The 23,866-nt window shown below is 57.1% G+C and overlaps 1 protein-coding gene across 6 annotated transcripts in view; it reads right to left on the bottom strand.

Moving 5' to 3' along the window:
• Positions 1-18,865, bottom strand: part of ADCYAP1R1 (ADCYAP receptor type I) — a 55,032-nt gene extending 36,167 nt beyond the window's left edge. For all 6 annotated transcript variants that reach the window (XM_033863130.2, XM_073809799.1, XM_033863131.2 and 3 more), the window contains exons 1-3: positions 18,249-18,865; positions 7,282-7,420; positions 5,667-5,772 (exon numbers count right to left, since the gene is read on the bottom strand). In XM_033863130.2, the coding sequence (XP_033719021.1) occupies positions 5,667-5,772; positions 7,282-7,332 (157 nt within the window). In that variant the 5' untranslated portion in view covers positions 7,333-7,420; positions 18,249-18,865. The remainder of the gene's footprint in view (positions 1-5,666; positions 5,773-7,281; positions 7,421-18,248) is intronic.
• Positions 18,866-23,866: the final 5,001 nt, after the last annotated feature.

Genomic DNA, 23,866 nt, shown 5'->3' with positions numbered 1-23,866 from the left:
GGTTCATCTGTTACCTCAGCATGGTCTAGGCTACCGTGACTGATGCACTAAACGGGAGAGAGGGGCCAAGGATGACACCTGGGTTTGAGTGTCCAGATGGCTGGCCGGCTGAGCCACTCGCCACAGTGGGGAGGGCTGGATGAGAAGCAAGTGGTGGGGGGAATCGGCAAGCTGGAACTCAAGAGTGTCATCTGGGGTATGTTTAGTTTGAGATGATGTGAAGAGCCAAGTGAAGCCAGATTTCAGATAGGCAGTTAGACAAGTTTCTGGCGTTCAGCGGGGAAGTTGGAACTGGAGGAAGAGAACGGGAAGTAGGCGGCATAGGGATGCTCTGTAGGGCCGTGGACCCGGGTGACATGTCCAGCGAGAGGGCGTAGATTTGAGAAGAAAAAAAGAGAAGAGACTAGGGCCTGGCCCCAAACGAAGAGATGCCACCACTCAGAAGAGGAGCCGGAAAAGAAGACTCAGGAGGGGTGGCCAGAAATACAAGGAAAACCAGAAGACGCTGGTGACACAGCAGCAGCAAAGCCTGCTTCAAGGAGGAGGTGGTCAAGTGCATCAGACACGGCTGCGGGGTCGAGAAAGTTCCTGTCCTCTTCTACCCTGTGCAGAGGAAATCAGAACCGGTCCTCTTCCCTGGGAGAACCCTGGGAGAACTCTCCAATCTGACACCCCAAGCCTTCCTTGGGCCCCAATTCCACACGAAGCCTGCCTGTGCCCTCCTGGCTCAGTCTGTCCCGCCGAAAGCCTCTATGGGACTTGATGGGAGGAATTCAGGCACCGGGGGATTCCCGCTCGGGGGGAGAATGCTGGGCACACTCTCCGGGGCTGCTCCCACTAAGATGCTGACACACAAAGCAGCCAAGGAGAGGCGGTGCCTTGTGACAGCAGGAGGGGAAAAGACCACTTGGGCAGGTTGAATGGAGAGAGAACGCAAGAGCCATTAGCCCCGACTGGAACAAAATAAGGAGCTAATCTCGGGTTGTCATGGTGATGATCCTGTCCAGTTCCACACAGTGTTCAAAACTCGTGAGACCAGGGGCGCCAAGGGGACTCAAACAAAGGCGCAGTCCTCTCTTTGAGAAGCTGCCTGAGGATGCCTGCGTATCGTTAGAACAAGCCCCTCATTTCGGCATGCGACTCACGGGTAGAAAATGATTCAATTTACTGAAATTTACTTTACAGCCAATGTTACTGATCCATAAAATGAAGAGCAGCTGTGAATTCCGTGCTGGGGGAGTGGAGGAAGGACTGAAGATGCAGCCCTCCCCTCTGGAAGTCAGCGGTTCTCAAAGTGCAGACCCCGGAGCGGAGCGCCACTGGGAGCGTGCCAGAGACCCAGACACTCAGGCCCCGGCAAATCCACTGAGTCAGAAACTGGGGCTGGGCCCAGTAATCTGGGTTTTCACAAGACTTCCAGGAGGTTCTGATACAGGCTTAAGTCTGAGAACTACGGACCAAAGAGAAACAGGTTTGGACAGAAACAGAACCCTTTGTCAGATCTGGGGAGCGAGTTCCACAGAGGGCGGGTCCCTACAGGCCCCGCCCCCTCCCCACGATGGGGGTCTGTGCGTTCTCGGAACAGCTGGGAGGCACAGACAAGAAGCTGGTCTTGCCCCGAGGATGGGGAGCCTGGGCCCAGCCTTGCAGTGGTTCCCCCGCCCTCCTCCAGGCCTCTCTTCCGGTGAGGGGGTGGAGCCGGGGGCTAGGGTACACACTCTGCACCCTGAACAGGCCTCAGAGGCTGGGTCAGAATAGCAATGAGCAGGCTTTCCTGTCTCTCCTCCAAGCCACTTCCCTCCTGACCCTGCCAAGGCCGCGTCAGGCCTCCCTCTTCCATCTTCTCCAGAGTATGGGGTGTGGGACCCCCACGGAGGACCACACCTGACCAGCCCACTTAGATGCAGGGAAGGCCTCCAGACTCATGCAAGCCCGCAGTCCCACAAAGAGGACGTGCTGGCAGGACTCACCCTGGACAGGCAGGTTGGCCGGGCTGAGCCGAGAGAACACAAGTGGCCAGCCCAGCAGGCAGTGCCTGTGCCCTGTGTGGGTCTGGGGACGCTCCGGAGAGGAGGCGCAGGTTCCCACGCACAGGAGTCCTTTCTGCTTCTCTCTAGGTACAAGAGCACCGCAGCACAAGAGGGCCCTCCCTGGCTGGGACAGCAGACCTGGGTCCTGTCCCAGAGCTGGCTCTGGCCCTCGGTGTGACTTGGCCAGCGACGCCCAACTCTGGCCTCAGCCTCTCCGTGCGTCCCATGATACAGCCGGACTTGGTGCTGTCTCAAGGTCTGTTTAGCATTCAGGAGTTTGGAACGAGGGACAAAACCACTAAATATATCACCTCAACAACGGTCCCAATAAACATCTTTAAAACCCGCCAGGGACGCTGTGGACAAAACCACCCAGTCAGAAAGCTTGCTTTCACTCTCCGCTATCTTACCTATATTTTCTACCCCCTTCAGCTGCCTGCTGAGCGCCGGTGCCCCTCCCTAGCATATCTCTGTCCCTCGGCTTCCATTCTGAAGGCCCCTATATGCAATACGGTCCCACGTTCTCTTTGCGGTGAAGGTCCCAGGATCAGTGAGGGATATGGGTTTGAGGGGATGCAGGTGTCATCCTGGGAACCCCTCACCATCCCCCCAACCACACGTACATGCCACAGACACGCCTCCCCTCTAACAGATCAGTGTCTTCATTCCAATGCACTCACTTTATGGGATTTAAAAGATCATGGGGACACACAAGTAATATATATATATATCTACAAGCATTGCTGTGAATACACACTCACAGTCACTGGAACAAGCTGACAGATTTTCTTTTTCAAGTGTGTTTCCGGGACATCGGCTGACCCCTGGCCAGCGTTCTGTGCATGGTGTATGTGCTTGGGACAGAAGGGGCAGGGGAGGTGCAGAGAAGGGGTACAGCAGGAGGGCTGGCCTCTCTCATGTCACCCCAAGCACATACATTCACACCATAATGCTGATTCTCGCTTATAGTCAGATTGGACTCTTGGCTCCCAGCCAGGTTTGCCTGGACGCTGGGGGCTGCTCTCTGGCCCAGGTTGACATAAGCACCCTGGTAGAGGCTATTCTCTGGCCAACCCAGTGGCTCTCAACCTTGGATACACTTTAGAATCGTCGGGAGGCTTTTAACACGTACTCTCAACAAGTGCCCCCGTCCGAACGCCAATCACGCTGGTGTGGGGAGGGCCTGGCCGTCAGCATCTTTCAATTCTCCCAGAAGCTCGGCAGGCCCCACCCCTGGCTTTGCCCTCACTCCGCCCGGGCCGGACACCTAAGATCCCAGCTCGTCATGTGAGTTGAATGAGTGCACGAGAGCGTGAGGGGATAAGTGAGCAAATGAAGGAGCAGGTGGATGGGTCAGTGAAATTCTTCCACAGGCTTGGGGTCCTTTGACCAGGTTCAGGTTTGGGGGTGACCTGACTTACAGGGCCCCCGAGGCAGGACTACGAGAGGGAGGTCCAGGCAGGGTCCTGGGCAAAGCTGGAGGCACGGCAGCTCAGGGGATGCCACCACTGCCGTCCCCTCCGACCTCCAACTCCAGCGGCGGCAGACGTGCAACACACAGATACCTGCTCCCGGGCCCTCAGCCACACGTCCCTCTAGCCCATCCCCACCGACTCCAATTCAGGGTTCCAGACCCAGGGGGGGGCTCACTCCCTTCCCCCACCCGCCTCTTGCTGCTGTGGTTCCCGCAGCCCAGAACATCCATCCCTCAGCTCTCACCTGCCATTAAGTGCCTACTCCTCCCTAGGGCCTAACTCAGGGGTTCTTAGCTAGTTTCTCGTCAGAATCGCCTGGGGAGCCTCTAAAAATCACGGTGACTCCAGTGGAGTGAGGCTCTGGCCTAACTGGTTTGGATTGTGTCCTGGGTACATTTTCCTCAAAGCTCCCTGGTGACTCTGACGTACAGCCAGGTCTGAGGACCAAGGACCTGATGTAAAGGCCACCTTCTCCATGAATCCTTCCCCACAGAGAATTCCTTTCATCGTCCTCTCCTGAGCATGCCTGGGGGTGGGAGCCCCTCCCGGCAGCACTGGTCTGCCCCTCCTGGGCTGGCATCCATCCTTCCATCTGCCTCACTCACACTCACACCTCTGCCTGGATGCCCCTGGGGGGAAGGCGGCGGGGTTGGGGGGGGGGGGAGGTCTTGTCCTCTCCCTGCCCGGGGCTCCACAGGTGCATTTCACCTACATGCCTGCTGGCCCAGTCCCAGCCCCACATCCCACCTCGACCCATCCCTACGGAACGCTTCCTACTACTCGATCCCAAGTATACCTGAGAGCTGCGAAGCAGGAACAATGGCCCCGGGTTGGGAGGGAGGCACCTGGGTTCCAGGCCCACCTGAGCCTGCCACTCCCCCTTCCTATGGTTCTAAAGTCACTGCCCTCCAGGCTCCACATTCCCATCCCCTAGACAAGAGGCCTGGACAGGATATTCTTTGAGTCTCCCGCAACCGTGCACCCACCTAGGCCCCCTGCCTCAGGTTCCCTGGCTGGTGAGGCCTCAGATCCACTTTTGGCCTCAGTGAGAGTTGAGCAACAGCTCACCTGGAGGGAAAGGACAGCATGGCTGGGAGTCACTCCATTACCAGTTAATGCCTGCTGAGCTGACTGGCTGGGGAGCCCAGCCCAGCGGGACGATCACATTTAACTGGGCTGCTGACTAACCCCGCATTTAAACGGATGGTGCCCAGAAGAGCTCCCTGTAAATGGGGAGGAGCGGGGGGAAAGTGGGTCCCTCCAGGGTGGGTGGAGAACCCCACCCTCCAGTGACTGGTGAGTCCTCCAGCGATGCCCCCTACCCCCAAACCCCCAACTTCCCACACAGACCCTCTCCCTGGCCCTGCTGGAGTCAGGAAGCCGAGGGTGCCCTTGCTCTACGGGCCTCAGCGTCCCATCTGCACAGCAGGGGAGTCAGGAGGAAAGGGGTTACACAGGACCACTGGTTCTCAGCCGGGGCCATGCCACTCCCTTGGGACATCTAGAAAAGTGAGGCTTTGGGGACTGTCATTGAGATCAGGGGCAGTTAGGGGTATCTAATGGGACAGCTAAGGCCACTGCATGTCCTGCGGTGCGTGGTACCATCCAGCACAAGGAAGCAGCATCCGGCCCCCCAGGCTGGTAGCAGCCCCAGGAGAACGGAAGCACCAGATACGCACAGGACTGGGGCTCCTGCTGCCTTGTTCTCTCCCTTCTGATGGAGTGAGCCGAGGAGATGGAAATGACCCCACACCTCATGCTCTGGGGAGACCAGGTGCTCTCTAGCTCGGCCACCAGCAACAGCTGTGTCCCTTCCACCACCAGGCCCAGGCAGCCTGCTAACGAGCTCTCCGACAGCTGCTGCTCAGCCCAGACACCAGCTCTATCCCAGCTCCCATGGGAGTGAAGGTGGCCACGTCCAGTCACCCGGGATAGCCCCTTCCAGAGGGAGGCATCCAGGGCAGGCCATCCCCAAGGAGGGCAACCCCAGTGTCACTGCCTAGAGCAGATCCAGGGCTCCATCACCCCAAGGGGCTTTCTGAAGGACCCAGGGACCTGTACCCTCCACTACTTTCTATAAGTTGGCCAGAGGCTGGGACATCACTTCTAAGGCTGGCCTGGATGTGCCAGGGATGGTGGCCCTCCCCGCCACCCTCCTCACCTGGGGAGGAGTCATTCAAGCCCATCAGCTCGTTGGCCCTCTGAATCTTCTCCAGGCACATGGCTTGTCCCTTCTTGAAGATGCAGTCAGAGTGCATGGCGGTAGCCTGCAGGAGGCACAGGGGATACATGGTGAGAAGGAACAGGGAGGTTCACCGACAAGCCCTGCTACCTAAGCCTCCGGGGCAGTGGGAGAAGGGGAGTGACAGAAGCAGGAAGACGACAGTGACAGAGAGGTTTCAGAGCCAGCGGGGACCCTGCCTCCACTTCGTCACAGACGCCATGAGGACTCTTCCCCTTCACCAACTCAGTGTGGGACCTGGGCAGATCCCACCCGCTTCCTGGGTCTCAGTTTCCATGTCTTATAATAACATTAGCAAGTACACACAGAGCACTGTACTAACTGAGTGCATTACTCTGTCATATGCACGCATATATATATCAAGAGTACTACAAAGCAGGCGCTATTTTTACCATTTCCCATTCCACAGATGGGAAACTTAAGCACAGAGACGTTACGAAACTTGCTCAGGGTCACACAGTGTAGTAGACTGCACAGCCAGGATTCAAACCCACGCAGTCCAGCTCCAGAGACCACGAGGCTACAAGTGCACTTTAGGGGAGCAAGCAGGAGGTGAGAAAGAGGAGGGGCTGAGAGAGCTCATCCTCTCTCTCCTCTGGGGGCCCGGGAGCTGCAGGTGAAGGACAGTGGTAGCATTCCGTGGGGCTTAGTAGCCACTCTCATCTACTCCTGCCCCATGTGACAAAGGAGGGAACCGAGGCTCAGAGAAGTTTAGAAACTCCTGCCCAAGGTCACACGGCTGGTTAGTGGCAGAGACTGGATTTAAGTGTAGGACCAAGTAACTTCAAAGCCCACGGATGCTATCACGACAGCTGCATCCTAGTGTTGTCACTTCAACTCAAAACTCCAGGGCAGGGATGGTCCCATAAGGGGATGCTGGCGAGTGTGGAGGCAGGCACAAGGCATCCCAAGCTGCCGGAGCAGTGCTCAGGGATCCAGTCTAGCTCAGACCGTTCACAGATGTGCACGGAAAGGGATGAGCTGGTCTGCGGTTCACACAGTAAGGCAGGGCAGAGGCAGGACTGGCATCCAGGGCTCCGAAGACAGCTGCATCCATGCTGGTCAGAATCCCCAGGTTGAGGGGCAGGGCCCAATGTCTGGGAACCCTGCACCCCATCTCTCTCACTCAGAGACATGAGCAGAGAGCAGCCTTCTGAGCCCTAACCTGCCAGAGACTAGTGAGCTGGGGACCAGGATCACAAGTGCCTTCTGCAGCCTTGACGAGGGCCCCTGCATACGGTTGAGCAGGCTGTGTACTGTACAACTCTAAAGGCTGCCGCATATGTTACTATCATAACAGATTTGTAAATTATGTAACAATTTCTGGTCAAATCGGTACAGGGTCTTGAGGAAGGGGCACCCTTTTTAGTTCACCCAGAAGTGCCAGATGGTCCAGGGGGGTCCTGGCAGAGATACCAGCCATGTGAATTGAGCTCGGCTGATAGCACACAAAAGACACGGGTTATCTGGGGTGGGAGCTCAGGTGAGCCTGGGGTTCTAGCTGGTCATGGAGGGGAGGGTCCTGGGCCCTTACCATAGGCAGCAGAAGGAGGGCAGCCAGGGAGGCCTGTATGACACTGGCCATGATGCTTCTCAGCCCAGAAGGAGGCTCAGGCCAGTGCTGCCCGCCTCTTACTCACAGTAGCTGCTGTTCAGCCCCAGGTATCTACAGGCTAGAAAGAAAGGAAAGGTATGAATCCTGCGGGTCCGGCGGCATAAGAGGGGCGGCGACAGCCCCCCACCCCTACCTGCAGCAAAGCCTCCAAGGGTAACCCCCCTCCGTGCCTTTGTGCTGTTCTTTATTCTTCTATCCCACAAGCACCGGCCGAGGGCCTACTCACTACCAGGCACTGGTGGTACAGCAGGGAACACGCTGGCTCGGGCGCCTACAAGAATGGTCTGAATGGCTTTCTCCTCTGCAGCAGGTGACTGTGTCCCCAGATCTCCCTCCACGGGAAGAGAGTTTTAGCTGGCACACGCGTGCCCACCTGGAGAGGACATTTCCAGGTGCCTCTTGCTCTCAGGTGCGGACATATGATGAATTTCCCGCCTATGGAAGGTGGGTGACAGTGACACGTGCCACCTATGCGCCACCTGTCCCTAAGGCATCACGTGCTCACCCCTGCTGCTCTTTCCCCCTCCCCGATGCCAGACCCAGGCTGGACAGAGCCGCCAGGACAACACCAAGAGGCGGGGAGCGACACACCGAGAGGAGCCGGGGTGACTGAGCGCACCCGCGGCGCTGAGCCACCCAGCTAGCCTGACGGCCTACCTAGCTACAGGCTGCTACGTGCCCTCCTCTCTAACTCACTCACTCATACAGGGCCGCTTTGTTCCAGCAGCCAAGCCCGGTCCCCAACAAACATAGCCTCCTTTCACCCTGCCGCAGCCCACTTGGCCTCCAGGATAAAGCCTTTACCAATGCAACAGACAAAAAGAGTGACTACTGAGAAGGATGTGCCTGGACCTCGAGGACCTTCCCCCCAGAGCTCCTGTGGCTCTGAGGCCCGAGTTGCTACTAAGGACCAGAAAGGGCACGGGCAGTCGAGTGAGGAGCCTGAGGGAGCCCCAGCACATGCCCAGAGGAAGAGTCCGGTCAGCTTCTAAAACTGATCATTAACACATATTCCCTGCAAGCCAGCAATTCTGCATCTGGGTGTCTATCCTAGAGAGAGATTTGTGCTTATACAGAAAGAAGCATATGAAAGGATATTCACTGCAACATCATTTAAAATAGCATCAACAGCAAAAAATGCGGCCGCCAACCATCCTTCGAGCAGGCACTGTTAACAGGCCCCTGCATAGCCATACAATGAAATACTACACAGTAATTAAAATGTTTTGTTACTATTATTATTAAAGAGATTGAGTAGGCCCATGTCAGGGCCACCACTAACCCACAGGTGGCTGGTTTAAGAGGCCCATGGGGGCTGCTTCCCAACCATGAGTCCTTACACACCCCCCATCAATGGGCAGAGCAGCCAGTACCCTGGGGCCCTTTGTGCCCCCAGTGGCTGCCTCCCTCCCTCTCTCCTTGCCTCAACAAGCTCCCCTTGGCCTCTCCAAGCTCAATCTGGTGACAAACGAGCACCCGAAAAGGAGACAGAAAACCAGCCGCAGGAAGGTTCAAGGAAAAGGGGGTCCGTTTCATCTACCCACTGTTCTGCCTTTTTGGCGCCCACTTGGAAATACTGAGGGAGGCTTTGGTATCCCCAGGAGATGCTCTGAGAAGCCCAGGGTAGCCGTGGGGATGCTGGCCCAGCCTCTCCCCCAGAGGTCAGGAAGGCCTGGGCAGGCTGGGGAAGCACTGGCCTCAGCACCCCTGGGCACCCCAAGCACAGGCTTCAGCCTCTGTACCCACTCCCAGGACCTTCCATACACCTCGTGGCCACAGGCTGCCTCTGGCATGATGTGACACCAGTGGTCCGCATAGGGGTCGGTCATCTCCACTATCCCTGGGGAGGCCAAGGCCCTGTCTGCAGGGAGCTGGTGTTCCCTACCAACCCGGCTGGAAGAGAGGAAGGCCGGGCCCACAGCTTCTCAGCAGATGCTAAAGACTGAGGGCCTAGAGGAGCTACTAAGGCAGAAGGCCTCCGAGACCCGGATTGACTCTCCCGCACAGAGGACAAGGTCAAGCCAAGGCCTGCTGGGGTCTGGAGTCAAGGAGGCTTCCACCCAGGACAGTCCTGGGTACCCCCAGCACCTCCCTCGACACAGCCTGTGGCCTGGGCCTGGGTTCTGGCCTCAGCACTTGGCCACAGTCAAGACCTTTGCTTCTGCGGGTCTCAGCCTTCTTAGCCGAGAGGAAGGTGACTCACCACCTCAGCTCCCTCCTTGGCCTGCCTCACAGCCAGCCGGGCCCAGACAAAGCCAGAGGAGGGAAATGGATGCATGGCCTGTGTCTCTAAGTGGACACACGGTGCTCCTTCCTGGAGGCCGTCGCCCTTGTACTCCCAGCAACATGCCACCAGAAACACATCTCTTGGGAGAGACCTCTGCCCTGGGACATAAAGCAAGCTTCCTGGAGGAAGAGGCCTGGGAAGAGTGCTCAGGGCCCCCTGAGACGGCAACAGCACTACCCCCTTCCTTCAGGACTGGGTCCCCACAAATGAGACTCACGGCCTCCTCCCCCGAGCCCTGACCCGGGACGCAAGATGAGCTCTGACCTCTTAACACAGTCCTCAACATGGGCTGCTCAGCACAACCACTGAGGAGTGTTTAAAAATACCCCTGCCCATGGGGCTTCCCCGGTGGCGCAGTGGTTGAGAGTCCGCCTGCCGATGCAGGGGACGCGGGTTCGTGCCCCGGTCCGGGAAGATCCCACGTGCTGCGGAGCGGCTGGGCCCGTGAGCCATGGCTGCTGAGCCTGCGCGTCCGGAGCCTGTGCTCCGCAACGGGAGAGGCAAGCGGGTGGCAGCGGGCAAGCAGAGAAGGAGTTTGTGTTCTGAGGACTGGCGGTCTCTCTCTCTTTCTCTCTCTCTCTCTGACACACACACACACACACACACACACACACACACAGAAACAGGTTTACAAAGAAGAGCATAAAGACACGTCAACTCCACAGAGACAGACATTTATCCCCAGGGCACGCACCTGAAGGCATCAATACAAACACCCATGTGTGGAATACACAAAGGTGGAGATTCCTTCAGGGACTGAGAGACAGCTCCACACGCCTTCACAGAAATGCAGAGGCACACTCAGAGCACAGCACAAAGGTGTGTGCAGAGGCATCACACAGCGATTTAGATCTTCACATATGTTCATCAGACTATTGATGCATATCATCACACACACTCATTCTGCAAAGGCACTCAGATATTCAGCGGCAGTCAGATGTATCCGGATTCAGATGTGGCCGCAGGTACACACACACATGAGCATGCGCAGACACACACACACACACACACACACACACACACACACACACACACACACACACACACACACACACACACACACACACACACACACACACACACACGATGCCCAGACTTGCGGGCTGCTTATCCCTGCAGTGGATTAAAAACAAGCTGAAGCGATCAGAGGCCCCCGCCTAACCATTCCCCCGCTCCCTGCTTTGTCACCAGGCTGCTCAGACAACACGGCGAACCAGGAGAGCGGCGTGCCCCCAGCCCAGCGCCGCAGGGTGGAGGGGCTGGGGTACTCTCAACACGAGGCCTCCTCTGGCACTAGACCCAGGTTCCTGATTCCCACTTTTGCCCCCTCTTGTTCACCTTCCCCAACTACCGTCCACCTTCTGCCCAACAGGACACAGACACTCGCTAGCCAAGAGATGGAAAGAGGGAAGCTGGGAGCTCCCAGGCCTTGACCTTCCCACGCCCGACCTCAGCTGGAAACCTCAGAGACGACCTCCTGCAGCCTCTCCACGATGGTGACCTCAGCCCCCACCTCTTCTCCCCTGACCCCCGCCCCGAGGCAACTGGGCACAGCCCCTGCGGGACAATGCTCAGAGTTTACGGTCTGAGGCCACCTGTCCCAAACCTCATACTCCTCTGGACCACATGCCTGGCTCCTCTGTCCCAGGAAAGCACTTTGAGATGTGTCCCCTGGGTCAGCCATTCCCAGCCCTGTCCCCTGCACCCTGTTCCAGCTGCCTCTCTCCTCTGGACTCCCCCAAGCTGCCAGTGACCCTCCTAAGGGCCAGGCCTGGCCACTGCAGCCTGGGGTTGGACCCTCCCCTCCCTGAGGATGGATGCTGGGCTCTTTCAGCCCAGCCACGCATGTGGCTCTGGATGACCTGGTCACTGATACTCCCAGGTGCTCTCTCTTGGGTCCAGGCTCTGCTGGGATAAACTGGCTTTTGCAACTAATCTGAGGACAATTAAACTACCTCCTGGCGTGTAGTGTGGTGGACTCAGGAACCATTTTGCTAGGGTTTTAAGCTTAAAGACCTCAGGGAAGCCACTTAACTTTTCTGTGGCTTAATTCAATTATATGTGAAAATGGAATAACAGTAATACCTACTTCATAGATGTTACTGGGAGGCATCAACCAATTGATATAAGTAAACTATGGAGAGCGGAGTATAGCCTGGCTCCCAATAAGGGCTACACGTGTGTTAACTACTATTATTATCTTACCACTTTGTGTTCAGGTTTTTTCACCTTCCTGCTGCCACCTCCACCACCATAAGCCCTCTGTCATATTCAAAATAGGAACATCAGGCCTGCTGCACTTTTATTTGCTGATGGCTAACATTTATTAACCACTCGGTACATGCCAGGCACTCTTCCAAACAATCAGCATGCATTAACTCATTTCACCTGCCCCAAACCCATGCAGTCGTTCCTAGCATTATCCTCATTCTATAGCTGAGGCGACTGAGGCACAGAAAGGCTAAGCAACTTCCCCAAGGACACACAGCAAGCATGTGGTAGAGCTGGGAAGTGAACCGAAGCAGCTTGGCTCCAAAGCTTGTGCACTCCATCTCTATGCTCCTGCCACTCTCTGTTATTGGTAAAAGGAAGACCAGCTCAGAGTCCATTGGTACCCTAGTAGTACCCTCTCACATCCCTGGGGACTGGCCAGGCCCTCTGCTACCCTCTGCCCACACTTCTATATCTGAAGCACCCTCCTTAAGAAGAGTGAATTACAGACACAGCATTTCAGACCTGAAATGGACTTTAAAGGTCACCTCCCCTACAGTACGGAGTTTCCTGTGGGGAAACTGAGGCCAGAGGCGGGGGAGACACTTCCCAAGGTCACACAGGAGAGAGTCCCGGAGCCCTGCCTGGGGAGAACGCACGTGCCCCCCTTACAGACTTGGGAGCACCTGCCCTCCTCAGGCCCCAGAAGCCCAGCAACTGGCCTGGGGCGGGAACAGAAAGAGCAGCTGTTTTCCTCCGGCGAGCCACTGCGCCAGGCACGCAGGAAGACGGCGTCATCAGTCAGCACACCGGAGCCAGCGGTGACTCACCGGGCTCTGACTTTCCGCGGGCAGTGGGAGGGGACTCGGAGACCCTGCAGCCACCCCCCACACTGCCCCACACCCTGCAGGACCCTTTCTGCAGCCCCCCAGCTGAGAGTGGTCCAGCTCCTGGGCTGGGGCGCTCAGCCCTCTCCAGCAGCCAGTCCAGGGCCCTCGGGGAAGCTGACGTCTCTCCACTGCACCCTTCCAGGCCAGCCGTGAGCAGCACAGGCTCCTTTGTCTCCTGGGAGCCCCCCACAGTGGGAGGGCAGCATCTCACTCCTCCTCTCCATGGGGCCACACAGCCCTGGGTCCCTCTTCTGCCCTCATGGAGCTGAGGCATCTCCTACTGGACTCCTCTGGCCGCTCCGCATCCCTCTCCCTCGTGGGGTAGTGCCAAGCCTGGGCACCACACCAAAGATGACCCAGGGAAGGCGGACCCGACACCTCCCTCGCTCTACACGTGCTCCCTTTATTAACGAAACCTGAGCAGCACTCGCCTCCCACTTCCTCCTTGCCCTCCTAGTACAGAGGACCAGAGAGGGAAGCCTGAAAGATGACGCACTGCCTCTCCAACTCACCCCTCAAAGGGAGAGAACTTAACTTCATTCTGGGAGACAAGAACCTCTTTCCTCCCCAATAAGGTCAGAGCTGATAAAGGTCAGCGTCCAATGCCGGAGTGAGGGGTGTTCTCGCAATCAATGGATTAATCATTAACGCTGACGTTCCTCTTTGATGTTCCAATGTTCCCCTTTCAAAGCCTGGTCCCCAGCGTCCTGGGCACAGCAGGTGACAGAAGCCAGGTCCCTGGAAGGCCTACGATGATTCCACCCAGGCCCTGCATTTTACACAGAGGGAACCTGGGCTCAGGGTGGGGAAAGGCTGGGCACACATGCACACGGGTAGTAATATCCCATTTCACAGGTGAGGGTTTGAGGCCCGAAGAGACCCAGAGCCTTTCCCAAGGTCACGTTGCAAAGCCCTTCCACACTGGCTAGTTCAGGCACATCTCCTGTCCTGGAGGGGTCCTGGGAGTCCTCTGCCTGGGACAGCCCCCCAGGGCCTGAAAGAGGATGAGGGGAGAAGAATGGGAAGGAGGAAACAGAAGATACCAGAAAGGGGAAAGGAGGGACGGGAAGTGATGGAAGGCGGTGGGAGGTGCGTGGGGAGAGGGCGGGAGGGAGGGCACAGGAAGCAGGCTCTGGTTTGTGGAGAGTTTGCTTAGCACCTCCCAGGCGGGGGGTGAGGCTGGGGCAGGTGGGATGGCGAGCACTGCCACCTGCGCTGACCCCTGCTAGCCAGCAGTCCCTCCAGAGTAGCTGTGAGGCCCTGGAAGGGCGGGCCAGCTCTGACGGGCACAGGTAGAACACGCGGTGGGGACCCTCAACCCTGAGGAGTGCCGGGTGGACGGGTTTAGGAAGGTGAATGCGGGGTGTCGAGGGACCCAGCAAGATACCAGGAGTTGGGGGTGGACGAGAGGGTGGAAGACTGGTGCTAGTCTGCGGATGCCAGGGCCACTGCAGCCTAGCTCCACGGGAGAGGGCTGGGGGCACTGAGGAGTGTTACAGGGCAGTGACGTGCTAAGCTGCCCGTTTAGGGAGTATTCCTCAGAAGGCTGGTGAGCTGAGCGGAAGGAGCAAAGCGCAGGCAGAAAACCTATCCTGGATTCAGGGTAGAGGTGATGGGGGCCTGGGCAGGGAAGGGCAGCTGGAATGGAAAGTGGGGGACAGAATCCAGAGGCTTGGGCAAGTGGGAAAAGAAAGTCTCCCTGGCCCACCCCTCTGGGGAAATGGCAGGAAAGAAATGTCAGAAGGGGACAGACAGGAGAGATAGGAAGAAACCAAAGGCAGGACCCGATTCACCACACGACCTTAAATCAGACACTGGGACATCGGAAGTGCCCGCAAAGGAACTGTGTGTTTAGTCTTTTGTCTCAGCCGCCCTTCTCTGATGCCCATTTTTCACGGGGGAAAGGTGACAGCTAAGGCAATGCCTGGAGCTGGGAAGAGAATGTCCAGATATTCCACAAGGCCAATCTAACCTCCTGCCACCACCTCCAGGAAGCCCACCCCGGCTGCACCCACCTCCACTGGCCTCACCCTCCTCTGAGAACTACCAGCCCTAGATGAGGAGCCCCTTACTCTTGCCTCGGCTATTTCAGGCCTCATCCTTCTCTTTGTGAGTTTGAAGCCTGTCTGGGAACAAGGGGCATGTCCAGGTTTCCCTGAAGTTTTCCTACTGGTGGAGATGGGCATGCCCCTGGCCAAAGAGGGTGAATGGGAATGGGGGCTCAGGACCTGTTTGGTGAGCTCAGCGACGCGATGTCCTTTCATTTTCAGGCATGGATGTTGTCTCTGGGTGTCCTTAGTACAGGAGATTTATCACATGAACACAGCAGAGGCCTGTCTAAGGTAGGATGCTGAGGCCAGGCATTACATAGATGGGCACCCTGAGCTCCAGGCAGGGTGAAGGGAAGGCCCCCCCTAGGGCGGCTTGGGCCCCCAGGACTAAGCCCCTCCCTTCTTCCACCTCTTAAACCACTTCTCTTTGCTAACCTACAGCCCAGGGGTTCACAAACCCTTCCAGCAGGTCAGATCCGGCCTGTCACCTATTTTTGTACAGCCAGTGAGCCAAAAATGTTTTTTCATCTTCAAATGGTCAGGAAAAAATTAAAAGGCTCATACTTCATGACACAGGAAAATTGTACGAAATTCAAATTTGTGTCCGTAAATAAAGATGATCAGAACATAGCCCTGCTCGTTTGCATAAGTATCATCTATGGCTGCTTCTACGTTATGACAGCAGGATGGAGCAGTTGCAACCTAGTGTACGGCCAGCAAAGCCTAAAATATTTACTATCTGGCCCGTTACAGAAAAAGCCTACCCACCCTCGTTCCACCCTCACGCAACAACACACACGCTTTCTCCACTCAGTGCAACGTGCATCTGGACGCTCATTAAGGAAGAATTTGTGATCTTCACTGGGCAGACGTCTGAGTCCCCAGGTGTGTCGAGATCTGTGTGAGAGGGTGTGTCCCCGTGTCCGTATGTATGTCGTGCTCTGCTGTTGTATGTTTGCCCCAGTTCTCTGGCAGGTGTCATGGGAAACCTGCATGCCGCCCCGGCAGTGTGTCACTCCCTCTCTGTGTGTCACTGTGGAGGTGGCTGTCACCATGTGCCTCTGACGGCATCCAGGGCTCAGTACAAACACGCCACAGCTGAAGAGTTTGCAGCCTGAATGTTGCCAGGCAGCTGGACCACTAGGCCCAGACCAGTCAGACCCTGGACTTGTAGATTCCTCCATTCAGAGGTGGCCAAGGCTTCCAGAGCCCCTGCCCCACCTGTCTGGACATGGGACCTCTGCTCACATACCTCCCCAGACAGAAAACCCACAGTCACCCCAAGTGTCGGCTCCACACTGGGTAGCTCTCAGGGAAGCAAGGCCTTCCTGGCACTGAGCTGAGCTCGTGCTCTGTGCTTGGCACACCTTGGTTCTGCCCTCTGGCAGACAGCACAAGGTGTCCTCTGCTTAACAGTGCCAGCCCTGGGTCAATGAAATCTTCACCCCTAAGAGGCCAGAGACCTGGGACACTGAACCTGAGGCCACATCCCCAGGAAGAAAGCCACCTTGTGGCCTTAGCTCTTGTCTTTCCTAGGCTCTTAGGTGTAGATACTGATCTCTAAACACCCATTTTGTGTTGTTTTGTTTATTCAACACAAATTGAGGAAATGTCCCAAAGTAGGAGCACGGCAAAGAGGGGTGGCCGCACGAGAAAGGATGTATTCCAAAGCGTTTCTCCAATCGACGCCCTGCCAGCCTTAACCTTACACAAAACAGGACCTTAATGAAACTTTTAGCCTGATTAGTTCTTAGAATGTAGGAAAGAGTCCTTCAAGAGGCTTCCCAGAGATAACCCCTCTCACTGCACATAGCGGCAAACAGAATCATACGGTCTTGTCCCAGACACAGAATCATGGATGAACTACCCACCACAGGGGAGGGAAGGCACCGGGTTCGCCTCCCTGGTCACCCCACACACACTTGTTGATGAACTGTTTGGAAGATCTGGACAGGGCCTGCCCCAGTGTGTTGTATCTCTAATTCATATACTCAAATTTTGACTGGTGTCCAGACTGAAACCTCTACTTGCCCTCCCCAAAGTCAGTGGAGAAGAGGAGCCCCAGATTCATCTGAGGACTGGGGGTTCTGCCAACCCGACCTGCACCCAGCACCAACTCAGACTGGCCCCCTGAGAAAATCTGAGCGTTGCTGCCCCCCAACCAAGGCCCATACACAGTTTTGTATCCCCTTCAGAAGCCCACAGCCGCTCAGAGCCTCCAGCCTGACCTTCACAATGCTTGTCTGCCTCTGCCCAAGAGGGTCCCAAGGCAGGCTGCCCTCCACAGACTGTGTAGCCCCCTCCCATCCCCCAGCCGCCCCCAATGCAGCGCTGCTCACTAGAAGAGCCAAATGCTGTATATTTTCTTTTGGTGTGTGTGGGAAGGCGGGGGGAGCGGATAAGGGAGACATGCACCTGCACTAAAAGCACAGAAATCATCTGGAGAATTTAGCAGGGGTCCTCCATCCTTCCCCCAGCAGCTTTCAAAGGGGGTCTGAGCACGGGCCAGGGGTGAGCTTCCACTCCCAGCTCCACGTGAAATACAATCAGCTCCTGGCTGGGCTCTCCCCTGAGCGTCTAGCTCCATCCATTGGCACCCTGGCCCCTTCGGACCACCCGCCACCCAACCTGCAAAGGTCCTGCCTGCCCAGGATGTGGGCCCCAGCCTCCCGCAGCTGCAGCACGAGCCTGTGCCTTTAAGGCAGTGGGCAGGGGTCTCATCTCAGGCGAGCCCACTTCAGCCAGGGGAGGCCACCGCGTTTCTCCCACAGGCCCCCGTGGGGCGTTTCCTCGCGGGATCGCAGAAGCCCAGGCATCCGGACCCCCGCCTCTCTGCGCCGCGGGAAACCGAGAGACGACGCTCTTCTGAACAATCCCGAAGGTGTCACTACAGGGGGACATTCTCCGCCGGCCCATACTCCACTCTGTACACAGCACGCCGCTTGCTCACCCCTCAAATCCCGTGAGGACTGCGGTACCCAGCCCCCTGGGGACCCTCCAGCTTCGCCTGGCCGCGTCCGTCTGCCCTGGGAGTAGAGAGACAGGTCCCTGTGGGTCCCTCCGGCCGCAGTGCCTTCCCTGCTCCTGGTCCTCCCTTCTGGCACGGAGAGGGGCGCGAGGTAGCTAGCCCACCCCACCCCCTGCGAGCTGCAAGGATCGGTCGCCCCCGAGCATGATCCCAGATATTGGGAGGGCGGGGGAGGGGGGCGAGAGGGAGGGTATCAGACAGTCGCGCAGGATGGGTGCAGCGGCGGGAGACGGCTTCATTTAGGTTTCGGGAGGTTGGCCCCGCTCTGGCCCTGGCCCGCTCTCCGTCGGTGAAGGACGCTGCTTGCGGAGACAGCCGAGCTGGAGGAGGGGCTCCGCGGTCCCCAAGGGGCGAAGGTTCTGGAGTCGGGGGAGGGCGGACAGGGCTTAGAGGGGCAGGGGCGGCGGGGCGGCCCTTACCTGCTCACAGCGGGGCCTCGCCGCGGGGCCGCGGGCTGCGGGTCGGCCCGGGGCAGACTCCGCGCCCCGAGCCGCCCGAGGACGGGGAGCGTGTGCGCTCAGCAGCGCGCGCCGAGCCCGGGTCTCCGCGTCCGTGTGTCCGCCGGCTGCCGGTATCCGTGGGTCCCTGCGCGGCGGAGTGAGCTTGTGCGCACGCGGGGACCGCGCTCGCCTGGAGCCGCCGCTGCCGCCGTCAGTAGCCGCCTGGGGCCCGAGCGCGGCGCCCCCCGCCTGCCCTCGCCCGCCCTGCGCCGCGCGCCAGCCCAGCTGGGTCCGGGCTGCGGAGAGGCGCCGCCTCCACCGCGAAGCCAGGCCGGGGGCAGGAGGGAGGCGAGCGACCACCACCTTCCCCCAGAGCACTTCGCAGGCTGGGGGTGGGGTACAGGCCAATGGGCGCCCGAGGGAGGGGTTAGGCAGGGGATGGGGTGGAGCGGGACCCCGCCCGCCGCACATGGGAGCAAGAGCTTCGGCTGGGAGACCTGGGGGCGAGGATGCGGAGGCAACAATTCCCCTCTGTAGTTCGGCTTCCGGGGCTCAGCGTCGGGCCTTCCCCGGGGCTCACCGCCCTCCTTTCAACCCTCCCGAGATACCCAGAGCGAGAAACCCTCTGCCTTCTCCCTGCCACGTCCTCCTGATTTCCTGTCTGAGCCAGCTCCTCCTCCTCCAGGAAGCCTTCCTTACAGGGCAAGTCCCAGACTCCCCTTGGGATTTTCTTTGCCCACGCAGCCCTGGCCTGGGAAAGTCAGCTAGCTCCGGCATTCCTGCCTGGATGTCTTCAAATGTGATCCCCTAGAAAACGCCTCTATGGCCAGAAAAGGGAGGTGGGGGCCTTACCGGGGCGGCCTACAGCAACTTAAGATGACAGTGCTCTGGAGTCAGACTGCCTGGCTTCAGTCCCTGCTGTGCCAGGGCTAGCTCTGTGAGCTGGGGCAGGGGACTGGGCATCTCTGAACCTCAACTTCTTCCCTGTACGTGGGAATCATAGTACCTACCCCCCACCTCTTAACAACATCATTAAACAAGAATGGTACACACATCCCAAAGTAGGTTTTCACTGATTTTATTTCCTCACTAATGAATTAATTACTATGGCTACTGTTATTGTAGTACCACTCAGCCTCCTCCTAGTACAGATGGATAAGTTGAGGCTTATTGCGGGGAACTAAACAGGTCAAGACAATGTAGCCAGTTGGTCGTGGAGCCAAAGCCCGACAGAGAACAGTTACCCACTCCCACCAGCCAGCACATTGCTTCCACCTGCCCCTGCTCACGGTTTCTGGTCACTACCCCAGGTGTCAGCAACCCAAGTCTCCCTCCATAGCCCCATCCACAGTTCTGCAACCAGGCTCTGTCTTTCCTCATTCAAGTCATCGTTCAGCCTCCCTGTGGGCCTGAGTTTTGGGTGTGGCCACCTTGTTGAGGAAGCTTCAAGGAGGAGGAGGGAAGAGAAAGAGACTTAAGCCTTTCCTTGGGAATTCTAGTCCAACTGGGGAGGAGAGGACTGGAGCGTGAAGCAGGACTCCATAACGAAAACTTGAAGGAAGTATCTGGAATGATGCGAGGAGTTCCCTGGGCCGCTCAGTGAGTTGATGATTTTTCTTCACTGCGCAGTGAACCCTGCCCCCCTCTGTATACCACACTGTTGGTCTTCACGGATCACATTTCTTTCAGTCCAGAAAAGCTTCCTGGAGGAGGAGAATGTTAGTTCTTCTCTGTATCAGTATAGGGTGAGACCCTTCTGGAAAGAAGAGGGCCTGGTGCCTTGCTAGAGTCAGACAGACAAGATGGACAGGACTTCCCTCTGGACCTGGGTACACCCCTTTCTAGATTGTTGCCATTACCCCTGGGAGCCTACTTTCATCTGTCTCCAGCCCGGGTATCTGAAGATCAAATAAGATGCTGTGTGTGAAAGTGCTCTGTAAACTGTGAAACATCGTGAGGGGGAAGGAGGGGCTGCGGCAATCTCTGAGTCAGGAGGGGAGCATGGAGCATGGGACGCTGGAGGCATGAAGTGTGAGGAAGGGTGGAAACCAGAGTCACCTGCAGCAGGCCAGCCGTCCCTGGGAATGTCAGCGGTCGGGCCGCCGGATGAGGACCCTTGGCTCTGAGTCAGCCTTCATTTCCGGGTTTATTCCCTTTTCCATACTCCAGGTCCCTCTCTGGGCTCTGGATCCCCTGCCCTCTGTTCTGTGTCCCGGATGTATGTCTTGGTGTGGGCAGTGAGCAGGTTGGGCACCTCTTGCTCTCTGCCTGGGCAGCCAGTGGACAGGAATGAACCCGCAGTCCTCTGCTCACACCCCTTCCGTTCACCTGTTCTCCCTTTGCTGCAAGGCCCCTAGCCAGAGGGTAGGCTCCTAGCTGACCATAGCTAGGGGTCAGTCAGGGCTCCAGGTCCCACTGTGCAGTCCATTCCCTGCATGGGGCAGGTAGGGGTGGAAATCCAGCTCCTGCTCTGCCCACTTCCCACCAAGCCAGGCATGCAGAGTCCACCAAAAGGGGTGCTTTTTCTAGCTGGTCCTGGACAGAGCACCTCTCTAATTTTCTCCAAGGTGCTGCAGTCCTTGTAGATGGCTTCTAATCCCAGCCGTACCTAGTAGCATCAGCCTGGATGAGGCACAGAAATGAACATCATCAGAGCTGGGCTCCAGGAAGGCTGACTATTCCCCTTCTCTACGCATGAAGTGCCCAAGCCCGAAGGGGCCACAGGACTGGCCCAAGGACGCACTTCTCAGACTGGGGACTAAAGCTTGTGTCCACATGCCCAATTTAGTGTAGTTCTACCTAGTGGGCTACCCCTGTCATGCTGAGGCAGGCTGGGCTTCCATGCCCCAGACCGTTCTCTGCCCATCTAGGCATATGGCTTTGGTCTCTCCAAACAATCTTGGTTCTCCCTGAGCTATGCCAGGTCTGGTCCCCCAGACTGGGCCTCCCCAAGGACAGGACCACAGTTTCCTTCTTCTTCCAAGATAGCCAGCCCCTCCTCACCCTGCCTGACTGGCTTGAGGGAGACGGGGGGCCGAGGGACCACCCCTGGGAATGGTCTCCTTCCAGAGGACCCCTTGAGTTGCCTTCTTTCCCTTAGGGTGGGAGGCTGGGGCATCTCCTCAACAGCTTTTCCCTACCCGGAGGTGCTCACTGCCTCGGCTCGCTTCCACAAGCCAGCCAGCCAAGCAGGCAGCCGCCGAAAAAGATAGATTTTAATTCAGTTTTCTGAGATGTGGCTGAGGGAGATGGATGCCAGGCTGCCCTACCCAGCATTCATCTCTCCTGAGCAGCGCTTCCCCCCGCGACTCCCGGCCCCCACCCCTCTCCAGCCACACCAGCCCAGCTGCACAGGCAGGGAGAACAGCACATTCGAGGACACCAAGGGGTTTTTATTGTGAATCGCTGACATTTGCTGAATGTTCACCTTGCCTTGAGCCAGTGCTTCTCAACCCTCCTGTGCTACAGAATCCCTGGGGAGCTTTCAAAATGTACCCATGGGGGCTTCCCTGGTGGCACAGTGGTTAAGAATCCACCTGCCAATTCAGGAGACACGGGCTTGAGCCCCGGTCCGGGAAGATCCCACGTGCCGCAGAGCAACTAAGCCCGTGCGCCCTAGAGCCAGTTCTCTGCAACAAGAGAAGCCGCTGCAGTGAGAAGCCTGCACACCACAGCGAAGAGTAGCCCCCGCTCGCCGCAACTAGAGAAAGCCAACACGCAGCAGTGAAGACCCAACACAGCCAAATATAAATAAATAAATAAATAAATTTATTAAAAAAAAAAATGTACCCATGCGTGGGCCTCACCACCAAGATCAGTAGACAGTTGGTCTGTGGTGAGGCCTGGCCAAAAGTATTTTTTTAAAAGCTCCCCGGTAGATTGTAGTGTGTAGCCAAGGCTCAGGACCACTGCCATAGGCCCTCTGCTAAACGCTTTACCTGTGCACGTCCCAAGGGGCCATGCTCATATGTCCAGAAGCCATGAGAGGCGTACCAAGGTGCTGTCCCTCAGAGCCCTTGGTAACCGTAAGCATCCTGTTCTACTTCCTCTGGGAGCTGTACACAGGTTTTTGTTTTCTATGTGCTCCAGGACATGAAAAGGATGCAAAATTGCTGCCTTACGGGCATTTGCCCATTGAATTCATATTTGGGGAACGTCCTGGGCATTCATTGAATAGCAGTCTATGGAGTATGGGTTTCTTTCTATGGAGGAGCAAAATGCTGACCCTGGGTCACTTCTCCCCCAAGCTAGTGGGAGCCAGAGTTCTAGATTGTGCAGCTCTGGGGAAAGTTTGATTCTGAAGGCCCTCTGGTCACTTCCTGCATCTGTGCTGGAGTCAGACAGCCAGGCAGGCTCTGAGAAGGCCCAGGTGCATCAGGGAGTGCCCACTGGAAGGCCCAGAAACACAACAGGGTGAGCAGCAGGGAGGCTATGGAAGGCTCAGCCCCACGAAGGGGCGTAGGCCAGGCCCATTGCCTCATAAAGGTCCCCTCTCCCGCAGATACGCAGGCTGCAGGGACATTCCAGGTAGCAGGGCCTGGGCTCCCCTGGGCGAGCACCATTCCCGAAGTAGGCCCCCTGCCCTCTCCCGCAGGAGGCAGCATCCTCATCAGATAAACCAATACCCTCCAGAGCCTTTTCAGCCACCCCAAGGACCCTTGGAATTTTCTAAGAAACCAAGGCAATGAACATCAGCCTATTTAGATCCATGGTTTTCAAACTGTATTCCAGAAGCTCTACAATACTTGAAGCTGCCTCACCAGAAACCTGGAGTAGAGAAGGAAGGGAGACCTGTCTTCCTGTCTTCAGAGCTTCCTGGGACCTCCACAGAGCTGAGGAGTCCCAAGTCCTCTGTGTTCCGCCCCCCACAGGGCACAGCAGTAGATACAGATGAGCAAGGGGAGGATTGTCAGAGCAGGGGGAAAGGACCAGGGAGACAGGGATCTGGAATCCTAAATTCTAAGTGCAAACTTGACTAGCTAAGCACCCCATTTCACAGATGAAGCAGATGAGGCTCAGAGAACAGGAATGGTTGGCTCAAAGTTATAAGGCTAACTAGTAGCAGAGATGGGGCTGCATACCAGGTCTTTGAGCACTCAAGTCCTGAGTTCTCTCCCCTGAACCATAACTCTTAAAAGGGAAGATACACTTCCCGGGAGCTGGAACGTGTGGGTGTAATGGGAGTAGGTACCAAAAGAGGTAAAAGTGAGAGATACATATGGAGAGCCAAACGCCCTGTCTTCTTTCCCCATGTACATAAATCCTCAAATGCAGCCTCTGGCCCGGAGAAGCATACACCCAAATACACATACCACTGCACGCGACTATGCTCTGCACACACGCACATGTGCATTTCCATCCATTATGTATGCCCAAATGTACTTTCACATAGGGTCCAAGCGTGTTCACGCACATACACAAGGGCACCTTCCAGAGATCTGCGGTGTGAAAGTGCATCGTCTCTACCAAGGGAGGTGTTTTCTCTCTTACAGAATTGAACCAGGCAGTGGGCCACTCTGCAGCGGCAGAGCTTCATCGCTGTCAGGCGGTTCTCCTCAGAGAGAGACATTTCCCATCCACCTTCCATAGTCCCCTCT

The sequence above is a fragment of the Tursiops truncatus genome, chromosome 9 (assembly GCF_011762595.2).
Source record: "Tursiops truncatus isolate mTurTru1 chromosome 9, mTurTru1.mat.Y, whole genome shotgun sequence".
NCBI lineage: Eukaryota > Metazoa > Chordata > Mammalia > Artiodactyla > Delphinidae > Tursiops > Tursiops truncatus.
Note: the sequence above shows the minus strand (reverse complement) of the source record. Positions and strands in the feature narration are given on the sequence as shown.